We start from the raw sequence: 24,430 nt of genomic DNA on the forward strand, positions 1-24,430 counted from the left end.
GAAGGATTGCAGTCAACGCCTTGGAGCCGGCCGGAGTACATTCATGGAGGTAAGTCTCAAGACGCAAGGCTTTTTGACCCTATGAAAGGGCCTTATATCATTGGACCCCACGTGGACCATGACATCTGGCTGCTCCACCTCCCCCTCTTGAATGGTGTGAACTCAAATCAGAGATGTCCCTGACCCTGGCACCTGGGAGGCAACATGCCACCCGAGATCCTCCTATCTGCTCTCTTGCGACTATTGAGTTTCTCCAGCATGTTTGTGTAATCTACAAGAAAGGTGATAATTTCTATGGAAATCTTGGAGGCGAAATGCACACAATGTATAATGGATTCAAGCATTATGTTTCTTGGTGTTCACATTCTTGTGATGGATTGAAAACTTCAGTGCAGAACAAAAGTTGCATTCCTCATGATGCATTTGTTTGAATAGAATATTAAGCAGAGATACTGTCTGCCCTCTCTGGTGAAAGCCAACAATTCCCATTGCACTATATTTAGAAAGGCTGGGGAATTTTCACTGGTGACACAAGAGACACAGATGCTATAACCCGGAGGTAAAAACAAACTGCTGCAGGAACTCAGTGGGTTGAGCACCACCACGGATGGTCGACTATTCAGGATGAGACCCTGCATTGGGACTAAGCGCATAGAGTGAAGACAGCTAGGTGAGAGGGAACAAGGGAGGGGTTGGTATGTGATAGGTACAACTAGGTGAGGAGAGAGATGACGGGCAGTTGGAGTCAGATGTGGGAGTGGAATGGGTGGAGTTGGTAAACAGCATTGGTTGGTTGGTGATAGGTCAAGACTGATAAAGGAGAGAGAGAGAATATAAAGAGACACATAGAGCCAGGAGATGAGGGAAGGGTGGATGGAGAGGCGCAGGCTGGAAGTTGTTACATGGAAACTCTGGGTCAATCTCCCTTCAGGTAGCCTATCTGCTTTATCACCTGTTGGTGTGTGTAAGTTAGTTGTGTTTCCCATTTTACAACATGACTGAGTTTCCAAAAGTGCATCATTGTACGTAAAGCAGTTTGGAAACAATGAAGCAGCAAAAGGTGGTTTCTATATTCTCAAATCACTTTTTCTTTTATTAAACAGCAGCATCTTTTTATTTCTGAAATGCATCTTGTTATATATTTACTCATCCGTGACAAGCAATCAGTACAGGAAGTGGAACTGTGCCCCAGAAAAGATAAAATGCTCTTCAAATGTTAAAAAAATGTACAGGCTCAGGGATGGTAGAAATGATAAGCTATTTCCCCTGAACTATGATTATATTTTATCTGTACCATTTTACAAAATCCTACAATTTTACTCTGGCTGATTTGTATTTAAAGTAGAGTTTTGTTCTACGCCCCAAATATTTCCTGACAATAAATATTGCTGTATTGTATTGTTACAAATTGGGCCAAATGTTAACATCTATGCTCCCAAATAAAAAAAATATAATCAGAATCTGCTGGACAGCGGAGAATTAGTGTAGCATCATAAAGTCATTTCTGTAAGAGCTGCAGTTCCATGTTGGGCCTCTTTGAAGGGCCTTGGCAAAGTCTTTGGTTGTTTTGAAGACACAAGGGACCACAGATGATGATATCTGGATTTAAAAAAAAACAATCTGCCAGAGGAACTCAGCTGGCCAGGCAGCAGCAGTGGAGGGAAATGGAGATTTGACACCAACCCCCACTGAGCAGCGTTACCCTGTTTTTTATCCCCTCCCTCCTTGTATTCCATCACACTCCTCCAATGGGTGCCTTACCCTCACCACTCTCATCTATTTGGTTCCAATCTTTCTTATTGGATTCCATAATCTGCAGACTTTTGTTGTCTCCACATCAACTCCCAGCCTCTTGCTACTGTATCTTTGCCTTCCTGCAGTTGACTTTTATCTCTCAATCGATCCCTCCTCACCTGGATATGCCAGGACTTGCCCCACCCCTCCTCCCTTATTGTCAGCTCTCTCTCCTACTCTTTCAGTCCAGGTGAAGAGACTCAACCCAAAGTGTTGATACTGTGTGACCTGTGGTATTTCTTTTTCCTCACTGGTTGTATTAAATGATTATTAAGAGGAGTACCTTTACCACACAGTCCATAGTGATTTAAGGTAGTCCATCCTGCTGCCTCTACAGGACAATGGGAGCTGGGTAATAAGCATTAGTTACCTTGTCATTGACTTCCAGCAGATGCTCTGCATTACCAAAACATCACCTTTCTTGTACTGTGAATATTTAATTATCTATGATATGCATTACCTCTTCTGTCTTGCATTTGTGGTTGTTTAAATTTTTACTGTTGTAGTTGGTGCACCTGTTTGGCTGCAACAAATAAGAATTTCAATGCAAATCTTCATTGTTCTTATGTAAATGAGAATAAACTCACATTAATATTGACAATGACATTCTCATATCAAAAATGAATTAAAATCTCAGCTATCTTGATCTGATGTGCAGAGTGATAAACACATCCTGTTGATTTGGTAAAATAATTTCACTGTATGCAAATTTAGATGGATCCTGCATCAGTTTCAGACATTAAATAACATTTATGTTACCTTTTCAGTTGGTTGTCTGCTGTAGTTTTGAGATAATTGTTTCAGAAGACAAGTCATGGATGGAAGGTTGAAGTCAACTACATGGGTGACATTTCTTGGTGGATTTTAAAACGGATCCAAATCTAAAGATCTAAAACAATTGGCATATACTTTATGAATAAGTCATAAAGGATGGATAAGCAGTCAATATTCACAGGACTTGGTTTAAAAAAAACAGCAAGCTGTTCTTTGCTTTTGTAGATGGATAAGATCTGCTGGAGGAGAGAAGTAAAAAATGAAAGTCTGCAGACACCTTGGTTGAAGTAGAAACAATGCTGGAGAAAATGGGGCCCTTCATCAAATCTAGAAGGGAGAGGGAGGCAAGGAAAACAAGAGAGATGAGTCAGACAGGGTGGAGTGGTGATCAGAAGACAAAGGCTGTCAGTGGTGATGGAATCTGATAAGAAATGACAATGATGGTGTAAAAAAGAACAGATGGAAACAAAGGGTGTGTGTGTGGGAGATGGCAGGGGACGGGGAGCAAAAGAGAGCGCAAGAATCCAGAGGGGAGATGGGGTGGGTGCAGTGAACTGGAATTCACTGGTAGTGTGTTTTGCTGATGGCTGGCTCTGCCTCCCAGCTCTGCCCCCATCCGTTCACATATAACCCTGGTTTCCCGCCTAAACCATAACCCTACTGAAGACTACTGTGAGACCCTACCCATAGTTATAAGCTAATATAAGTTCTCCTTCCAGTCGTGAGAGCTTTTATTCGCCACTACAATTTTATTAGCTTATTCCCTAGAATATGGAACCGCTGCTCAACCCAGATATGCTGCTGACAGACCCCCGACGTGGCTGAGTTCACATACTGGCAACACTGCTTCCAGGCCTACCTGAACGTGGCCAGAGACGTCTTCCACACTGATGAACTCAGGAGGTCCGCACTCATTTTGAGGGTGGGAACTAAAGGGTATGCAGTCATCAGGGACTGCACTACATATGACGCAGCCATCAAGGCGTTGAAGGCTCTGTACCTTAAGTCACAAAACGAGGTCCTAGTGAGGCACCAACTTGCTCTACGTCACTAGTGGCTAGGAAAGACAATTGATGACTACCTGCTGGATCTGTAGACGCTTGACAAGAAGTGCAGGTATGAAGCAGCTATGGGCCATGTTCGTGAGGAAGAGCAGATCTGGGACACTCTAGTCACGGGGGTCTGCTTGAGGTGCATGAGGCAGTGTTTGCTTGAGTCAGGTAACAAGGAACTGGCTAGCCACGTCAAGCTGGCCAAATCGTTGGAACAGGCCAAGCTCGAGAACGATGACCTCGAAGCCACCGAGCTCGCTCACCCAGGTGATTCCTTCCAAGGTCCGGCTGCTCTGACTACCTCAGCCCTAAAGGCTGCTGCTTCCTATGCGAGGGAGTGCTTTTCCTGTGGCAAGAGCCAGCTTTTCTGATCTCATTGCCCGGCTAAAGACTCTGTGTGTTCCAGCTGTGGCAAGAAAGGACATTGGGTAATAGTTTGCTGCACAAGGGGAAGCCCGGAGAAGTCCACGGCCTGCACCACTCCCGGATCTGATTCCAGCCCCTAGTTGTCTACCCTGAATTCACCCGAGCCCACTTGCTGCACTACATTCTGACGGAGAGAGGAAGTGAGGAAACAGCACAAAAATGCTCGGCAGCCATCTTGCCGTGACTCAAATTCAGACTCCGTGCCATCATCGACGAAGGAGGAAGGGCAGCTCACTACTCCTGGTCCAGTCTTTCTCAGGAAGCACATGAGGAGAACCAAGACCAACCCCCCTGGTGGGGAGGGTGAAACTGCTCCACGTCAATCCCACTTACACTTATGTGGAGTACCCGGATGGCAGGGAGGACTCTGTCTTCATCAGGGATCTGGCACCCGCCGGAACAGAGGGTCTGTTGCCTCATGCCCTGCGAGCCATGGAGCTCATTCTTGCCCCTCCACCTTTGAGCCGGAGATCCAGCCCACCTCCATCACAAGGGGGCCAGGAATTCAAGGCCCTTCAGTGCTAAGACACTCCACCAGGATCTCCAGACTACCAGACTGCTTAAATCTGTAAATTTGTAAATAACTGAATATTTTTCAACCATTTTTTCTGAACCCATGTTCTCTGTCTTCATTCACAGACCCTAAATTCTACAGGAAGGGGTGAATGCAGTGAATTCACTGATAGGGTGTAGTGCTGTTGGCTGGCTCCGCCCCTATCTGCTCACATATAACCCTGGTTTCCAGCCTAAATCCAGAATCCTTTTGAAGACTACTGTGAGACCCTACCCGTAGTTATAAGCTAATAAAGTATTTGTTCTTCTTCCTGTCATGAGAGGTTTTATTCATGCTACAGTGAAGGGAAAGGATGGAACCAATGAGGAGGGGGGATGAGATGAGTGGGGGGAGAGTGTGGGTGGATGGGAAGGAAAATGGGGGAAAGGGAGGGGAAGAAGTGAAAATGATACAGAAGAGAGGGGACTCATTACCTGAATTAGAAAATGCTATGTTCACACCATTGTTCTGGAGACTGTCCAGGTGGAATACGAGGAGTTAAAACACAACATCCTGCAGACTCTGTGATTGTAATCAAAACACAGAGATGCTGGAGGTACTCAGCAGGTCTTGCAGTGTCCATAGGAGGTAAAGATATATTACCAATGTTTTTGGCCTAAGCCCTTCCTCAATATGTGAGCAAAATGCAGACAGGGTCCTACAATGTAAAGCTGGTGGAAAGGGAAGAATTGGAGGTGGAGGAGTGCAGACCAACAGACATAAGGTATTAAGAGGACAGGAGAGAGGAAAAGTCATGTGACTTTTGGCTCTGTGAAAGAAGACAGAGGGAAAAGGGAAGAGAGACAGAAGTAGAGGAAAAGAAACAGGGAAAGATGGGGTGGGGGGGGGGGTCTAATGGAAATTGAAGGTTGATGTTAATGCCATCTGACTGGAGGGTGCCCAGACAGAATTTGAGGTGTTGTTCCTGTTAGTGGGTGGTCTCAGTCTGGCAGTGCATGAGATTATGGATAGACATGTCAGCAAGGGAATGGGAGGGAAATTGAAATGGGTTGCCACTGGGAGATCCACGCTATTGCGGCGGCAGAGCCGAGATGCTCAACAAAGTGATCTCCCAGTCTGCATCCAGCCTCTCTGATGTAGAGGAGACTACAAGGAATGCAGTAAATGACCCCTGCACATTCGCAAGTGAAATGTTGCTTGGCTTGGAAGGACTTTGGGGCCCTGAAGGTGAGGGAGGAGGTGTGGGTCACAACTGGAGCTACTCCTGCGGTCAGAGTGGTATGTGCCAAGGGGGCGATTTGTGAGAAGGGAGGAGTGGACAACAGAGTCATGGAGGGAGTGGTCCCTGCAGAAGGCAAAGAGAGGAGAAGGCAAGATGTGTCTGACTTTGTGATCATGTAGTAGGTGGCCAAAATGGCAGATGCCAAGACTGGTAGGGTGGTTGGTGATTTTACTTTTGCTCTGGGCCCCTCCACTCCCACATGCAACAAGGACAGATTCTCTTTGTCCTAACCTACCACCCCACCTCACATTCTGTCTGAGCACCCTCCAAACAGATGGCATTAACATCGACTTCCGGTTTCCTTTAGCCCTACTTCACGCCTCCCCCCCCCAATCTTTTCCCATGTCTCCTTTCCTCTCGCTCTGTTGCCCTCTCTCTTCCATTTTCCCTTTGTTTCCTTTATCAGAGTGAAAAACTGTCCTCCCTCCCCCAATCAATTCTCACCTTTCCTCTCTCCTGACCTCTTATCATATCCAATCATATCCTGTTGGTCTGAGCTCCTCCCTCTGCCCTTTCTTTCCTTCTCCCCAGCCTTTTATTGAGGCACCTGCCCACTTTTTTACTCATACATTTGGACATAGGCCTAAAACCTTGATTATATTATCTTTACCTCCTATGGACACTGCGAGACCTGCCGAGTTCCTCCAGCATCTCTGGGAATATGAGGAGTTGGTCCTCTAGTTTGCATCAGGCCTCATCCTTACAGTGGAGAAGGCCAGGACAGACAGGGTGGGAATGAGAAGGGGAGTTGAAAGAACATGTAACCTGTATGCTTTGCTTCTTCGTGGAGGAAGTATTTGCAATAATTAGACACCCTTTGGAAAAGAACTTTCTTGATTGCTCAATGACATCAGCGCCCTGGGACGACTTGCCTGTGCTGAACACTCATTCCTTATAATAGCTCATGACTGACCTCTACTGACCAGCTGAAGTACCTGCAAAGCACAATAAAATGAGAGTTACAATTGGAAATGCCTTAACTTTCTAGTTCGTTAATAACTCTTTCAAATTGTACATTGAATTACTCTTATGAGTTTTTCTTTTTTCTCTTGGCAGACCTTTTTTTTTAACATTTTAGTTCTCCAGACAATTTTTGGGTTGTGGAAAGTCCCTTCAATTTCAAGTTTATTGTCACATGTACCAAGGTGCAGCGAGAAAAGTGTCCTCTCTTTTGCCTGGTATCTACTGGAAAGGAGCTTCCAAAGATGTTGTACTTTCTTGAGTGGTTAGATGGACAAATTAGATTAGATTAAATTAGATGGACAATGGACAAATGTGATGGCTCAAAATATTACATGTACATAGTTAACACCTTAAAGTTGTATAGTAATATTTCACTCTTTTACCATAGATCTTTGATGCATGAGTTGTCTAAGCAGCATATTGTTTATATTGAACATATTGTTTAGAGGAGGCAAGAGAAATATAATAATCTATGTTATCCAGGCATAGCTTTAACAGGGTGAGGGAAATCCAAAGAGAAATCAAATTTGTTCTTGGGTCACTGACCCAGGTTTGTGTTGATGGTGACGGCTTCTTCCCAGTCTGCCCATTTATTATTTCTACTAAAGTGCATGACCATACACTTCTCTGCCCATTCTCCTAATCTGTCTAAGTCCTTCTGCAGCCTCCCTGTTTCCTTAACACTACCTGCTCCTCCACCTACCTTCATATCATCCGAAAACTTAGCCACAAAGCCATTTATTCCATGATTTAAATCATTGATACACAACATAAAAAGAAACAGCCCCAAAACTGACACCTGTAGGACACCACTAGCCACTGGCATACAACCAGAATATGATCCCTGTATTCTGACTCTGCTTCGTGCCAATCAACCAATCTTGATTGTAAGTTTCCTGTTACACCATCTTCTTCTTTCTTCTTTGGCTTGGCTTCGCGGACGAAGATTTATGGAGGGGGTAAAAAGTCCACGTCAGCTGCAGGCTCGTTTGTGGCTGACCAGTCCGATGCGGGACAGGCAGACACGATTGCAGCGGTTGCAAGGGAAAATTGGTTGGTTGGGGTTGGGTGTTGGGTTTTTCCTCCTTTGCCTTTTGTCAGTGAGGTGGGCTCTGCGGTCTTCTTCAAAGGAGACTGCTGCCTGCCAAACTGTGAGGCGCCAAGATGCACGGTTTGAGGCGTTATCAGCCCACTGGCGGTGGTCAATGTGGCAGGCACCAAGAGATTTCTTTAGGCAGTCCTTGTACCTTTTCTTTGGTGCACCTCTGTCACGGTGGCCAGTGGAGAGCTCGCCATATAATACGATCTTGGGAAGGCGATGGTCCTCCATTCTGGAGACGTGACCCATCCAGCGCAGCTGGATCTTCAGCAGCGTGGACTCGATGCTGTCGACCTCTGCCATCTCGAGTACCTCGACGTTAGGGGTGTGAGCGCTCCAATGGACACCATGGTCTCTTGTTAATTTGCCTCATGCGCTGCACCTTGTCAAAGGCCTTCTGAAAATCCAAATACACAACATTCACAGCATCTCCTTTATCTAGCCTGCTTGTCCCTTCAAAGAATTCTAACAGGTTTGTCAAGCAAGGAAACCATGCTGTTTTTGACTTGAACTGTCATGAACCTCCAAGTACTACATAAACTCATTCTTGACAATCGACTCCAACATCTTTCCAACCTCTATCGTCAGACTAACTGGTCTATAATTTCCTTTCTACTTCCTCCCTCCCTTCTTTATTCCTGAAAGATCATTACCAATGCCTTCACAATCTCTCCCACTATTTCTTTCATAACACAAGGGTGCAATCCATATGGTCCGGGAGACTTAGCTCCTGAGACCATTCCATTTTCTGAGCTCTTTCTTCCTTGAACGTGACAATTGTAATGTTACAATTTGCACTTCTGGTTTTTTTAAATTTAATTGGGAAGTACATGGAATATTTTGGATTGTTAAACTCTCCGGGCTAACTTCCAACCCATTTCACTATCTTCCAACTTTAACAATTCTTCTTTGGCACTAATTTGACTCTTGACGCTTAGTTTTGATCTTCTGTTTGTAAGCCTTGAAAAAAATAATATCAATATTAGGTTTACAGAAAAAACCTAATCAGTGCAATGCTCTCTGTTAATGTAAAATTTTAGACATACAGGATGGTAACAGGCTCTTCTGGCCCATGAGCCTGTGCCACCCAAATAACCCACAAACTCTGTGCGCTTTGAAGGGTGGGGGGGAGACCGGGGCACCTTGAGGAAACCCACGCAGACATGGGGAGAACATACAAATTCCTAGTAGACAGTGTTGGATTCAAATCCGAGTTGCTGACGCTGTAATAGCGATGTGCTAACTGCTGCCTACAAAATCGATCACTCTAAATAATCAAGGCCTGAGGAAGAGAGACTCACAATGTGAAACACGTCATCTAGTTTTCACTAGGCTTGGCCTGGTGAAATGTCCAGCACTAGTCCAAAGAAATGCTAACAGGGAAGTTCCTGTTTTCTGCATCTTTGAAAATCTGACAGCAACACTATTGTGTAGGATCCCTAAGTTGGGACTGGTTTTCTGTTGACTTTACCCCAGCAAGTCCATCTTTAATGTGACTTTACTGAAATGCAAGTTTATTATCACCTGACTGTACATTTTTTTTTTCTTCTTTCTTTGGCCTGGCTTCACAGACGTAGATTTATGGAGGGGTAATGTCCACGTGAGCTGCAGGCTCGTTTGTGGCTGACAAGTCCGATACGGGACAGGCAGACACGGTTGCAAGGGAAAATTGGTTGGTTGGGGTTGGGTGTTGGGTTTTTCCTCCTTTGTCTTTTGTCAGTGAGGTGGGCTCTGCGGTCTTCTTCAAAGGAGGTTGCTGCCCGCCGAACTGTGAGGCGCCAAGATGCACGGTTTGAGGCGATATCAGCCCACTGGCGATGGTCAACGTGGCAGGCACCAAGAGATTTCTTTAGGCAGTCCTTGTACCTCTTCTTTGGTGCACCTCTGTCTCGGTGGCCAGTGGAGAGCTCGCCATAGAACACGATCTTGGGAAGGCGATGGTCCTCCATTCTGGAGATGTGACCTACCCAGCGCAGTTTGATCTTCAGCAGTGTGGATTCGATGCTGTCGGCCTCTGCCATCTCGAGTACTTCGATGTTGGAGATGAAGTGGCTCCAGTGAATGTTGAGGATGGAGCGGAAACAACGCTGGTGGAAGCGTTCTAGGAGCCGTAGGTGATGCCGGTAAAGGACCCATGATTCGGAGCCGAACAGGACTGTGGGTATGACAACGGCTCTGTATACACTAATCTTTGTGAGGTTTTTCAGTTGGTTGTTTTTCCAGACTCTTTTGTGTAGTCTTCCAAAGGCACTATTTGCCTTGGCGAGTCTGTTGTCTATCTCGTTGTTGATCCTTGCATCCGATATACAACCAGACCATGGTGCCCATACATGCACACACAGTACACAGCAAATGATAATCACATACTGTATATATATATATATATATATATATATATATAATGATATAATTTAAAATAAATATATGTAAATATTTTGGATTATTTTACTTTCTTTTCATTTATTGTCATATACATAAGTACAATGAACTGTACAGATGCACCAAAATTCTTACTGCAGCCAAACAACGATGTAAAATACACCAACTTCAATAATCTTTAAAAAATTTAGACCTATGGCAACATGGTTGGTGTAGCGGTTAGTGTAATGGCTTAACTGCACTAGCAATCAAGACCATGTTCAAATCCCACACTGTCTGTAAGGAGTTTGTACGTTCTCTCCGTGCCTGCATCAGCTGTGCTGCCCAAATCTTAAAATTATTTCAAATGCAAGGCAGAAAACTAGATAATAAATATCACAGGCAAAATAAATGAATATTCACAGTTGCAGTTAGTTCAAGAAAAATAAGTGACATTTTCAATAGTATAGGCTAAAGATCTTTTGGTGGTCCTAGGGCAATTTTTGGTTAGGGTTGGAGAAGAACTAGAAGATTCAGGAGCTTGATAGCTGTTGGATAAAAACGGTTCTTGAATGTGAATTTGTTGGACTTCAGGCTTCTATATCTTCCAAAGAGATTGCAACTAGGGTGAATGGGGTCCTTTAGATGTTGGAAATGCTCCTGATGTATTGCCTCACATGGATGCTTTCAGTGGATGGAAAAGTGGAGCCTCTGTTGAATGGCAAGGTTTGCCACTTTCTTCAATGTTCTGTGTTCATGCCCATTCAAGTTTTCAAACTAGGTTGTGATGTAAGCAGTCAATATACTTTCCAGAAAATGCAACACAAACGTCGGCAGATTCTGTGATTGTAGTAAAAACATAGGAATGCTTTCCACAGTACATTTATGTACACAATACATAGATATTCAATGACATGCCCAGTCTCCTCAGACTTCTGAAATAGTAGCGGTATTAGTGTGCTTTCTTCATGGCTACCTTCAGAGGAGATCCTCAGATTATGTTGTTTCCCTACCTGCTTAATATTTCAGATTTCCAGCATCACAGGCTTTTGTTTCTCAGGTGTATTGACTGCATTGTTTCTTCAAACCAAACTGCTGTATTTTCCCCTTTGGCATAAATCTATCTTATTTAGCAAAGAATTACATAACTACTGAAATTATTTCTATGTAGATAACTGAAGCATCAAGAGAATGCTTACCATCTCTTTTGAGCAATGTTAAGACTGATTTATTTACCATAAATTTAAGCAATTATATTTTGAAAAATGCAAGCTACAAAGTAAATTATTGCATAAATGATTTGTGTTGCATTCTTGGTATGGAAATCCCAATGGAGTACTTAAAGTGATGGATTATATGATGTTTGACCTTCTGTATTAATGAATGAATTACATCAACATTTTTCCTTTTGGGTAATTTCCAATCTTAAAATAATGACCATATTGAAGGAAATATGGTCAGAGAATAATATGTATGACAGGCTCCTGATGTTATCTTGTTCTTGGTAGCAACAGTGACTCTATTCACGCAGTTTTGTTGTATGTTGGTTATTTTTTAAAATAATTTTTGACCTACTTTTGATTAAGAGTGGGGAATAGTTTGCTGAACAGGCAGGTATTAAATATAAGCAGAATGAGTTTGCAATTTCACAAAGAAATCAGTAAATTAACTTTTAATTGATGCATACATTGGCTCAATGTGTGCTGTTTAGACTGAGATGTGCTGTACCATTTTCATCATGTTTTTACCTTTTCCATAGCAGATATGGCAGTTGATTTGAAGACAACCAGTTCAAATCCTACCAAGGCAGAAAGTAATTAAATAAATTCTAAAATGAACAAAGCATTGTCAGTAATGAATCTACGAGAAAAAAACATGCCTGGCTTGTCAATATTTTTATAGGGAAGGAAATCTGTAATCTTTATCCAGTTTCCCCAATATGGGATGCCCAACTATTTTCTGAAATGGGTAACAAGCTACTCAGTTTGAGGGGCAGTTAAGAATGGCATTCACATCCTGTAAATAATAAATGCACAGTAAGAACCTTTAGCACGAGTTATTTTTGAACAAAGAGGCACTCGGAGTATAACTCTGATAATCTGCGATCTGATTGTTTGGTGATCCCAATGGTTCAACAAAAGGTTTACTGGATGAAGCTTCCACAGTATATTAAGGTAACTAGGCCTCTGTTGCCAGCCTCCTTATAAACTCATGGGCTCCCATTTCTTTTGCTCCCATGACACTCACTGGGTACCTTTTCCTTAGTTGGGAAAATCTGCTAGTCTGGCAATACCAAAGTCCCAACTGTGCTGGTCTATCATACTTAAAAGTCTATTGTCAGAGTGTTATTCTTTGACCTGACATGGCCTTGCATGATATTTCTGAGGTGTTGTATGCTCAATATTTGGGTGATATCAGTCCCTGGTTGAAACTTAAAATAGCAGAAGAACATTGCTGCTGTTTTCCAGCAGAGGGCATCACACACCACAGGAGCAGTACAAGGCTGGGGGGTGGTTTGCATTCTTTGACAGAACCACAGCAGAAGATAATGGCAGACATAGGATAACATTTTTCAAATTAAATTTGACTTGAAAGTAAAGATTTTTTTAAAAACAGAAAATGCTGGAAAAACTCAGTAGAGCAGTCAGCATCCGTGAAAAGAGAAAAACTCAATGTTTTGGATCTGTGACTTCTGTTAAAACTATTCTGACAAAGGGTTACTTAACCAAAACGATTATCTCTGCACAGATGCTGCCTGACTGCCTGGGAATTCCAGCATTTTCTGCTTTTATTTCACAATTCCAGAATTTGCAGTTTTTGTTAAAAACTTTTTTTTGTTAGTTTTAGTGCAACCTTAGAAGTTGTCTTATTGGAAGGAAGTAATGTGTTGGTTTGAATGTTTTTCCTTCCATTTTATGTTACTGTTTAAGCATTTTGAATATAAAATCCTACCACTTGTTCAGATGGTATGCTGTCGGACACTCACCTGCTGGTAAACAGAAGTTATTGGTGGGGAGGGAGTGAAGACTCGATGAGGATGTTGGATTGGTTTCTTGAGACTGACAAACATTCACTGATCTTAGCGTTTAGGAGAAATTCAACAAGTCAATTCCATCCTTTGTTCCCCTCGATGTTAGTTTTGCTCAGGTTCCAGGTTACTTACATTCTTTTGGTGTGGTCCTGATTGTTAAGGGGGGGGGGGGGGGGCGGAGGGGTGGTCATTTAAAACAGAGATATGTGGGCATTTTTTTTCAGGCAAAGGGGAGTGAATCTCAGGAATTCTCTACCCTTAAGGGTTGTGAAGGCTTGGTCTTTGGTAGTATTTAAAATGAAGACAGATTAACTCTTGAAGGATCAGAGAATTGAGTGCTCTATGGAACAGGCCTAGAAGAGGAGCTGAGGCCTGGGACAGATCAGCCATAATCATATTGAGGGGCCAGATGACCTTGGCCTGCTCCGAGTTTCTTGGATCTTGAGGAAGATAACTTAATCTCCAGGCATTCAGTTCATGTGTTCCTGCTTCCAATAATAGGAGGGTTGATCAAGCAGCATTAGGCCAAGTTAGACTTATCCTGCAGTCTTATAGTGCAAGAAGATGCACTGCATCATTGTCATCAGGTGGTTGCACTGGGTCATTGGCATCAAGTAGATGCACTGGATTATTGTCATCAAGTAGATGCACTGGATTATTGTCATCAAGTAGATGCACTGGGTAACTGACATCGAGAAGATGCACTGGGTCATTGTCATCAGGTGGTTGCTCTGGGTCATTGACATCAGGTAGATGCACTGGGTCATTGTCATCGAGTAAATGCACTGGGTCATTGTCTTTGGGTAAATGCACTGGATCATTAAATGCACTGGGTCATTGTCATCGAGTAAATGCACTGGGTCATTGTCTTTGGGTAAATGCACTGGATCATTAAATGCACTGGGTCATTGTCATCGAGTAAATGCACTGGGTCATTGTCTTTGGGTAAATGCACGGGGTCTGTCATCAGGAAGATGCATTGGTTGCAAGTCCTCTTTTTAGTATAATTCCGCTTCTTATTTCCCAAAAGATTTTTCCATAATGATAAGATTTTCAGTATGGCATCTCAATAACTTTTAAAAAACCCAACACCCAACCCCAACCAACCAATTTTCCCCTGCAGCCGCTGCAACCGTGTCTGCCTGTCCCGCATCGGACTTGTCAGCCACAAACGAGCCTGCAGCTGACGTGGACTTTTACCCCCTCCATAAATCTTCGTCCGCGAAGCCAAGCCAAAGAAAGAAAGATAAGGCCTATAATGCATTTTGAGCAAAATTTCTACACTTGTTGCCCCCTCGACACCACTTTTGTATGAAATGGAGTTTTAGTACACAAAGCATTGTCTCTGTTTGTGACGATCTTGGCTTTTTCAACCTCTCGTATTCCATGGATAGATCACTGCCATTGTTGAACCTTCTGAGTGTAAACTCACCCTCTGATGTATTGATCTAAGATCGTTCAATTTTGTGAGACTTAGTTAAGTTGAGAAAAAGGATGTTTGAAGATCAGGACTTCAAACCTGGTGGAAAACTCATGGTCTATTTGGTAGCACTGATCACTACTGTCCTTACATGTTTCTGAGACAGACTATCTATAGCATGCATCTCAAAACACTGGAGAGAAACAACTAATACTGTCTCCTCAAAATCCTCCATATTCTCAGGAAGGACACATGAACCAATGTCAATGTCTTCTCCAACATACCATGCATTGAGATTTGAGTTCACTCAATAACTTCCATTCAACAGGGCATGTAATTCAAGGTGCAATGCCAGGTTCCTAAAACAGACACTCTATTCCAAGCACTGTCATGGAAGGGGTGGCCATGCAGATGGAGAAAGAGATTTAAGAAACTAAGCACAATCTGCTAGAGCCCCATTTTATCCTCATAACCTGCCTCAGACCCTGGAGAATGTAAGTCATCCTTGATCCTGAAGGCTGCCAATGAAGGAAGATGCATTGATTACGTTGCATTTGGTCATGGGTATAGCTTTAAATTCACAGCTACTGCTTTCATCAGTTGGTGGTCGTGAAGGTCTGTGTTGGAAATAGAGTCTTGCAAAATTAGCCTTTCTCTTGCAGATATATGTTATGGTATTAAAACTAAATGTGCAAAATATGCTTTGCTTCTTTAACTTGCGAATATATGGGTTCTGTTTCCCATTTCAGATTTTCATCTCAGTCAATTGTCTGAGCACAGATTTTTCATCTCAGAAAGGAGTCAAAGGGCTACCACTGAACATTCAGATTGATACATATAGTTACAACACTCGAAGCAACAAGCCTGTCCATAGGGCAAACTGCCAGATTAAAGTCTTCTGTGACAAGGTATGCTGTTGGAATAAGGATCTTAACCTTTCCTGCTTTGCTCTTTAGTTGTTGACTGCAGATTGATTATGATTAGTTTGTACAATGTTGCTGCAAACTCTAAGCCAGGGGTGTCAAACTCAAATTCATGGAGGGCCAAAATTAAAAACTTGGACTAAGTTGAGGGCCGAACTAAATATTTATTGAAAATTTTCAACAACATCTGCATGTTTTCTCTTCTTTCAACATATGTAATGTTAAACTTTTTCTTATTAAATTAAATGTTTAATAATAGTTTTGGATAAACTCTTTCATTGTCATTGTCATTGGCCCATTTCCTTTAGCGTTCTGAAACCGTGCACATGACGCGGGCCAGAGTTTGACATGTGTGCTCTATGCGAACAATAGAAAATTGTAGCATGCTCCTTTATGTCTTAATTAACTTCACACAGAAAATTATCTTGGAGAAAGTATGGGACTAGAACCCAAACAAAAGGATTCGAAAGAGAGGTGATCTTCCAAATGTCCTTAGATTGTGGAATAGTCCCAGCAATTTGGAATAATGCAAAAATGTCAGTCCCACTGTAAAAAGGAAAGGCAAGTTAGGAACTATAGTCCAATTGTCTTGCCATAAGTTTTGGAGGAATGTTGGGATCCATTATTAAAGAGATGGTAAAAGGAGACTCAGAATATCTTAATTTATGATTAAATAGAGTAAACGTGATTCTATGAGGGCTAAAGCATGTCTAATTCATTTTAAGGTGAGTTTCTTTCATAAGATAATGAGCAGAGTAGATAAAGGACAGCCAGTGAATGTAATATATCTGGATTTTCAAAAAGTATTTGTCAGGGTACTGTTTCAAAGGCTGTTTATAAAACAAGGGCCACATGGTTGGAGATAACATTTGTGCACAGAGGATTTCTCTCCTATCCTGTAACTAAGAATAAGAACCGATTTTTTAATGTTTGTCGACTGTCACTGGTAGGGCACCCGAGAGGTTGGTGTTGGGCTCTCAGATGAAGAAGCACCAGGTGCTGTGTCCACAAAGCCATGTGGGAGATGAGTTGTGTGTGGTCCCAGAAAATGGCAGATTGGGGTCAATGTGAGAGAATGTAAGGTAGTGCAATGTAAATATGAATAGAAAAACAATATTTTTGATGAGCATTGATCTACAAGGGGATTGGTATGCTAATTTTGAAAATTTGAAAAGGAAATATAAATGCGGAAAAAATAATTGGGTTGACTATTTTTTTAAATGGAGAGAAAACTGAAAATACCCAGATGCAAAGGGACCTGGGAGTCCTCATGCAGGAAAGGCTGAAGGTAAACTTGCATGTTGAGATGGTGTTGAAGAAAGCTGGCATTCATTTCAAGAGGAATAGAATATAAGAGCAGGGATGTCATGCTGAAGCTTTATAAGACACTGGTGAGACCTTTTTTTGGAGTATTGTGAGCAGTTTTGTGCTCCACATTGAAGAATTAGATGTGCTTATGTTGGATAGTGTACAAAGGAGGTTCACTAGGATGATTTCTGGAATGAAAGGATTATCAAAGGAGCATTTGACAGCTCTTAGCCTGTATGTGTTGGAATTTAGAAGAATGAGGAGGGATCTCATTGAAACATTTTGAATGTTGAAAGTTGTGGAAATGTTGTTTTTCATGGTGGGAAGGCACAACTTCAGGATTGAAGGGTGTCTGCTTAGAACACAGATGGGTAGGAATTTCTTCATCCAGAGGGTGGTAAATCTGTGGAATTTGTTACCATAGGCAGTTGTGGAGGACAGGTCATTGGGTATATTTAAGGCAGAGATTGATAGGTTCTTGATTAACTAGGGCATCAAAGGTTAAGGGGAGAAGGCCAGGCAGTGGGGTTGAGTGGGAAAATGGATCAGCTCAATGGGATGAATAGCTTATTTCTGCATCTATGACTTATGGTCTTAAGATGTAGAAAATGATCATGCAGGTAAAATGAATGATTGTGAAGGGTAATTGCAAGGTAAGCTCTTGCTGACCCTGTACAGGGTTTTGGTGAAGTCATTGTGTCTCACTTTGGTCTCCATACTTAAAGAAGGATGTAATGGCCTTGTAGACCAGCATTGTGCTGACTCCAAGATTGAGACCTGGCTATGAAGAATGAATGGGGGAAGGTTGGCCTATTCTCAACTGCACTGCAAGGAGATGCCATTGAGGCAGCACATATATTCTGAGGGGGGGTAACAGGGCACAGATAGAGGCTGTTTCCTTTATTTAAAAAGTCCACATCATGGGGCATGGTGTCAAGTTAGGGTTTGGTTGTCTAGGGTTGAACTGAAAAAGTGATTTTGAAGCATTGTTAAGAATCTCTGAAATGTGCTGACAAGAGAGCTCTGGTTACTGAATGTATTCAGGACTGAGATCAATAGATTTTTGGTCAGCAAAGGGATCAGGTGGAATAGTAGATGTGAAGGACAGGTTCAGCCATAAAATATGATTGAAAAGCTGAATAGGCAGGAAGGAAAGTTGATGCATTAATTCCTCAAACATTTAATAATTTGTGTTTGAGACAGTTGTCTGTTATGCTCAGTTTAGGGGTTACTTCTGGAGTTAATGCACTAAAGAAAGGAGACATTGTAGCGGCGGCTACACTACTTCTGCAATAACACACGCAACCAGATGGGTTGAGTTCAGTGAGCAGACTAGTTTATTGCAGGCTGCTGGGCTGCATTTATATTCCCAGCCCGGACCTGGCTGAGAACCGCGCTGGAGGGCGCTGATGTCACCCGAGCATCACGTGGTCCCCAAGCGCGGGTTTCTGAGCCCGAGCTGGAAGGAAGGGAAACCCCTGACGGCACCGTTTTGGCCGGCTGCCCCGCCGCATGGCTTACAAGCGGGGCCGGTTCGCCTGCCTTGTGGTGAGCCGCCACAACATTTTATTTCATATCTTTTAAGGGTATAACACTGCACATTAACACTATGAAATGTTTGCTAACAGCAGGACTTTGAAATGCTTACACAAAAGCTGCAACACAATGACTGAACACATTTAGATCTCTTATAAAGCCTCTGTTTTAAACAAAGAACATTTTCCACAAATTAGCTTTTGTAGACAGCTTAGGAGCAGAATTAGCAAGCACTGATAAGGTCCTGAGGTTACAAACTGGTATGCATGTTTGTCTCAATAATACAAATGTTTGTAATACAGGTGTATTGGCTGGGACAGACTTGTTGATGAATATGACTCTTTTCTCATGACACATTTACATTCCCATACAATAAATAAACATGGATGGGATGAAAATATCTGGTTCCCTTTTCCAAATGTCAGGTCATGCTTTAGGTAGTGCATTAGAAAAACAAATATATCACCATTAAAGGTGATCGATTGAATCAGACAGCCTTGGAGCTGTGGTGACTGATTGAGTTCTTGTCTCTCTCCTTAGAGACGCCATTGTGCCTGAGGCTGTTGGACAGCCCAATGAGAGATGAACTGAGGAAGGTCAATTGAGCAGGTGGCCTCACTGATTGGGGCAATGGTCTTGGGAGTTCAAAACAGTGGACAATATGGCCCAAGTTTCCCTCAGATGTTCCATAATTATGACAATTCCATAATTGTCCTCTATGTCCTTGATAGGGACCATGGATCTGGAAATGATGTAAAACTATCTAAAGGTGGCCGTTACTGAGTTTCACTTCTGAAAAATTGATTTTCAATGGCATAATATGGAAAAAAAAGTCAAACAATTGAAGTTCGGCTCTGGGTTAATTTTGACCTTTGGTAACAGTATAAAACAGATGGTATGAGCTTACTTAGCTGTTACATATTAACTGAAGTTAGTTGATATAAAAATCAGAAGCAGTGTGACCCGAGGTTTTCTATTGGCCAAGGCTAAAGTTCAGTTTCTTTCTCTTTCAATATTTTTATTCAAATTGAAAAATACAGAGTACATAAGAATAACAAATCAAAGGTTTTGAAAGTCATTTTAAAAGAGTTCCCACAATGATTGAAAATTTAAACTCAAATCGGAAATTGAGCATCTAATCTCTAAATTTAAACATGACATGATGTCACGTAGCCATTGAGCATGGCAACACTTCCCGCCTAGCATAAGAGAAATAAAGGTAATACATTGCAAGTCAGATGCCATTAGAATTATGCTACTCTCTTCAATAATACTGAACAAGGCAGTTAAAGGATTAGGCTTAAATTAACTTTAGAAAGTACAGCAAAAAGTTTGAAATATTTCATTCCGTATTTCCCAAGACTCTGGCATGTCCAAAATATGAATTAGTGAAGAATCTCCATTATTACAACTATCACTACAAGGAGTTACATCCACGTAAAAGCAAGATAACTTGACTTTGGACATGTGAGCCCTATGTTTGACAAGCTTGTAGTGCTGTCAGCTATTTTTGGGCGGGAACCCGTTTATGAATGGGCTGACAGCTCGTTACGTGTAATAGCACTGTTGTGTACAGAGGACCAGGTGGAAGAGGTGGAAATGGATAGTTGTCTGGAATGTTGTTAGTTGCAGCTGACCTGTCTGTGTGAGTGTCCCAATACCCATTTCTTAGTAATTCACAGCAATCATTTAAAAGTCTACTTTACCTTTCATAATACGGTTATAATAGCATCTTAACTCTTATACACAGCACATTCATTTCATTACATTGTCTACTAATACCACAGTTTGACTTTGGACATGTGAGCCCTATGGACTACTTTAAATTGTAGGAGAGAGTGGTGAGCACATAAAGATGAGGTATGACCCAATTTAAAAATTACATCCCAAGTTTTTTAAGAGATTGAAAACTGTAAGTCCTGTTTCCAGGCTTTTTAAGTTTTATCTAAAGGAGCCCCTCTAATTTCCAGCAACATGTCATAAATGTTAAATAATGAACCATTGTAAAAAGGTTGTAAATTAAAAATTGCATCTATTAAATTCTTATCAATGGCCTTAGAAAATGTATGTAATTGAGATCGCAAAAAATCTAATCTGTAAATAATGAAAAAATTAGTATTTGGTGAGCTAAATTTAACTGACAGTTGTTCAAAAGAAGCAAGACTCCCTTCAATAAATAAATCTTTAAAACATTTAATGTTTAATCTATACCTTTCTTTAAAAGCTACATCAATTGTGAAAGGTTTAAAGAAATAATTAGATAAAATAGGACTAGAGAGAGAAAATTTCAGTAAACCAAAATGTTTACTAAATTGTATCCAAATCCTCAAAGTATGTTTAACCATCAGGTTGTCAGTTATTTGAAAATGGGGAAGTGAGGATCCGAGAAGGGAAACAATAGAAAATTTTGTAACAGAATTAGATTCCAAGGAGACCTATATTGGTCAGTCTTCATGGCTAATATAATATAATCAAAATGTAAGATTTCATATATTGGCTGCTCAAAAATAGCACCTAAAATTTGGTAAGACTAAACCTCCATTTAAAAAAAAGTTTTTGTAGATGGACTTTATTTAGGTGAGGATGTTTGTTCTTCCATAGATTAGAAGATAAGATTGAATCAAGGGAATCAAAAAAAGATAGGAATAAAAACAGACAAATCCTAAAATAAAGGTATATAAATTTAGGTAATATATTCATTTTAGTAGAGTTGATTTGACCAAACAACAATTAAAAAAAAGGGGCGGCTAATTTGATAACACCCCTCTCCTGTATTTTATTAAAGTTTTCTTTGAAAAAGTGTTACAATTTTTAGTAATTATTAAATCCAAAGAAGTAAATTGATTTCTTACAATCTTAAAAGGAAGATTAGTATTTATTTGTACCAAATTATTCAAAGGAAAAAGTTCACTTTTTGTAAATTTAATTTTTAACTTGAAAATTGACTAAAATGAAAAATTATAGAAAGCATAGACGGCAATGAGCTCTCAAGATTAGAAATAAAAACCAATAAATCCGCAGCATGAAGCAAAACTTTGTGGCCAGTGCCCTTCCTTAAAATGCCATTAATATCATTAGATTCTCAAAAAGTGCTAAAGGTTCTAAAACCAGGTTAAAAAGCAGTGGACTTAAAAGGCATTCTTGTCTGGCTCCAGTCTGAAATTTAAATGGTTTGTAATTCTGAGAATTAGTAAAAACGCCAGCAGAGGGAGACAGATATAGTAATTTAATTCATTAAATAAAATTAGCCCCAAAATTAAATTTTTCTAAAATCTTAAATGAATAATTCCATTCTACCCAATCAAAAGCTTTGGTTTTGGAATATCACACATTCCGAAATGTCCTTAGAAGGAGAGTCTATATTTTAATAAATGATGCCCGCACGTGCTCCAACCATTACTCGCGTTTGAGCCCTCGGGTTAATCCTGAGGCGGATCTGTAAAAAACAGGAGAAAAAGGGGGAGGAGGTTCCATTCTTCTGCAAATATCCCTAGCATTCAGAATGTTCACTCTTGACAAATTGTCGTGAATCATTTTTAAAATTTAACACAAAATGTTGAAATTAACTAAAATACCCAAGAACATCTTCCTGCAGAGCAATTGTACTCTTCTCATCATCTTGATGTTGCTGTTGTTGACGTCTCCTCTCTCTGTGTTAGTGCCCAGAGATTCACTGGTCCCACGAGGATCAAAGCTTCCACCAAGTCTTCAAGGTTCCTTTTATTATCACATGTCAAAATGTAATGTAGATGATAGGCCAACATTAGTCTGTTGGTTTGCGAAGGAGCTAGTGGAGTTGTTCAAGTGAACCGGTACGGACTTGAAGGGCCGACATGGCCTGTTTCCGTGCTGTAAACGGTTATATGGTTATATGTATATTGAAATGGGAATATCAATTTTTAATAAATCCAATCTGATCATCAGATATAATAAATGGCAAAATATTTTCAAGTCTACAAGCCAAAACTTTGGATAAAATTTTAGTGTCAATGTTGAGTAGAGAAATTAGCCTGTATGAAGAGCAGTCGACTGGATTTTTATTCTTTTTAAGAATTAGTCAGATGGAAGCCTCGTAAAAACACTGTGACAACTTTCCCAGTTTAAAAGAATCAGAAAAAAACATAGGTGAGGTGTAAATACTGAGGAAAAGGACATAAAGTTCTCCAGGAAATCCATCAGGACCTGGTTACTTCCCAGAATGTAATCAACTTACAGTACTGCCTTGGTAATTTCTTCATGCAAAATAGGTTGATCCAATTGCTTTTGATTAGCAGCAGATAGTACAGGAATATTCGATTGATCTAAAAAAATATTCATTACAATATTATCCTTTGGAGAGTCGGAACTGTACAGTTCAGAATAAAATTCCTTAAAGGTTTCATTTATTTCTAAATGATCAGTTGTCATAACACCATTAGCTTTATGAATTTCTTTGATTTGCCGTGGGGCTACTAAAACTTTTAATTGATTAGCCAATAGTTTACCTGTTCAGTTTCAATATTCTTGGCAAGTTATCCACCAACCAACCCTTTGATGTATTTTTTTTTGAGTGACTTGCCACAAGTAAAGGTCATATTCACATTCCTGAAGCTCTTTATCCAACAGGATCACTGGGCCAGAGGTAAAGTTCTCATTGCAAAAGTCCCCCAAGGTCATTGACTTTTTGAAATATTTGTTGAGGAAATATCTGGCAAGTTAGCTACAAAGGCTGGAGTTTCCGCGTAAAACTCACCAGTTCTTGACTACAATTGTATCAGCTCTCACTTATGCTCGGTGGCTGTTTACTTCCAGCTGAACTGTATGCAGGACAGTGTCCCTCTACAAAACCAAAACCAGGGAGCTACTTCAGTGGCTGTTGTTAAGATGGATTCTTAACTTATTTCTACGTTTCATTAGCTGGAAAAAAAATATAGGAATGGCTGCTAGATTCATAAAGTGTCTTTTCTTTTCCCATGATTTTTTTTACTCACAGGGTGCTGAACGAAAGATACGCGATGAGGAACGTAAGCAATCGCGTAAAAAGTCCAAACCTAATGATGGTAGTTCCCATCTGAATACCTGTGAGTACACGAAGGTTCCAAAAACAGGAGGATGTATTTTGATGTTTAAAAAAAAGTACAATACAAACAAAAAAAAGTGCCAGAGAAACTCAACAGGTCACATAGGAAGTAAAAGGGAATCAACGTTCCAAAGATGTACCGGGTTAGTAGGTTAATTAGGTGTATTTTGGAGCTGGGGGAGGGGGAGGGGGGGGGCTCATGGGCTGGAAGGGCCTGTTACTGGGCTATATCTCTAAATTAAAAATTAAAAAGTTTGGGGGCTAAGTTTTCGTCGTGAATCTGAATTTTAAAAAAAGTGGGGAGAGGAGGAGCGGAGTGGAGGAAGGCTGGGAAAAGAGTACAAGCTAACAGGTAATAGGTGGATACAGGTGAGAGGGTAGAAGAGAAATGTGCTGAGAATGCATAGGGGAGGGGGCAGAGGATGAAGAAGGGTAGCTCTCTGATAGGAGAAGGAAGGGAATGAGGTGAGGAGCTTGAGGAGACAGGCGGAGGAATGTTAACAGAATGTTGATCGCCTTTCTTATGGATGTTGCATGACCTGCTGAGGTTCTCCAGCATTTTTCTGTATGTTGTTCTTGATTCCATCAACTGCAGATTTTCTTGTTTAACAATATAAAGATGTCCTCTGCAGGTTGCAGTTGGAACTGATAGCCACTTTTGTGTTTGGAAAATAAATAAATGCAGGTGTTGGAAATAAAAACAGAAAATGCTGGAGTTACACAATAGGTTAGTGGTACCCGCAGAGAGAGAAAGAGAGTTAATGCTTCAAGTTGATGATCTTTTGTTAGACTAGCTTTGATAAAAGATTATTGATCTCAGATACTAACTCTGTTTCTCTCTCCACAGATGCAATTAGTTTGTTGAGTAACTCCAACATTTTCTATTTCTGA

At 41.1% G+C, this 24,430-nt stretch overlaps 1 protein-coding gene across 5 annotated transcripts in view; it reads left to right on the top strand.

Annotated features, from left to right (window-relative positions):
- grhl1 (grainyhead-like transcription factor 1) overlaps positions 1-24,430 on the top strand; it is a 157,289-nt gene that overhangs the window by 104,580 nt on the left and 28,279 nt on the right. For all 5 annotated transcript variants that reach the window (XM_069886280.1, XM_069886278.1, XM_069886281.1 and 2 more), the window contains 2 exons: positions 15,463-15,621; positions 23,453-23,540. In XM_069886280.1, coding sequence (XP_069742381.1) covers positions 15,463-15,621; positions 23,453-23,540 — 247 coding nt within the window. The remainder of the gene's footprint in view (positions 1-15,462; positions 15,622-23,452; positions 23,541-24,430) is intronic.

Source organism: Narcine bancroftii, chromosome 6 (assembly GCF_036971445.1).
Source record: "Narcine bancroftii isolate sNarBan1 chromosome 6, sNarBan1.hap1, whole genome shotgun sequence".
Taxonomy (NCBI): Eukaryota; Metazoa; Chordata; class Chondrichthyes; order Torpediniformes; family Narcinidae; genus Narcine; species Narcine bancroftii.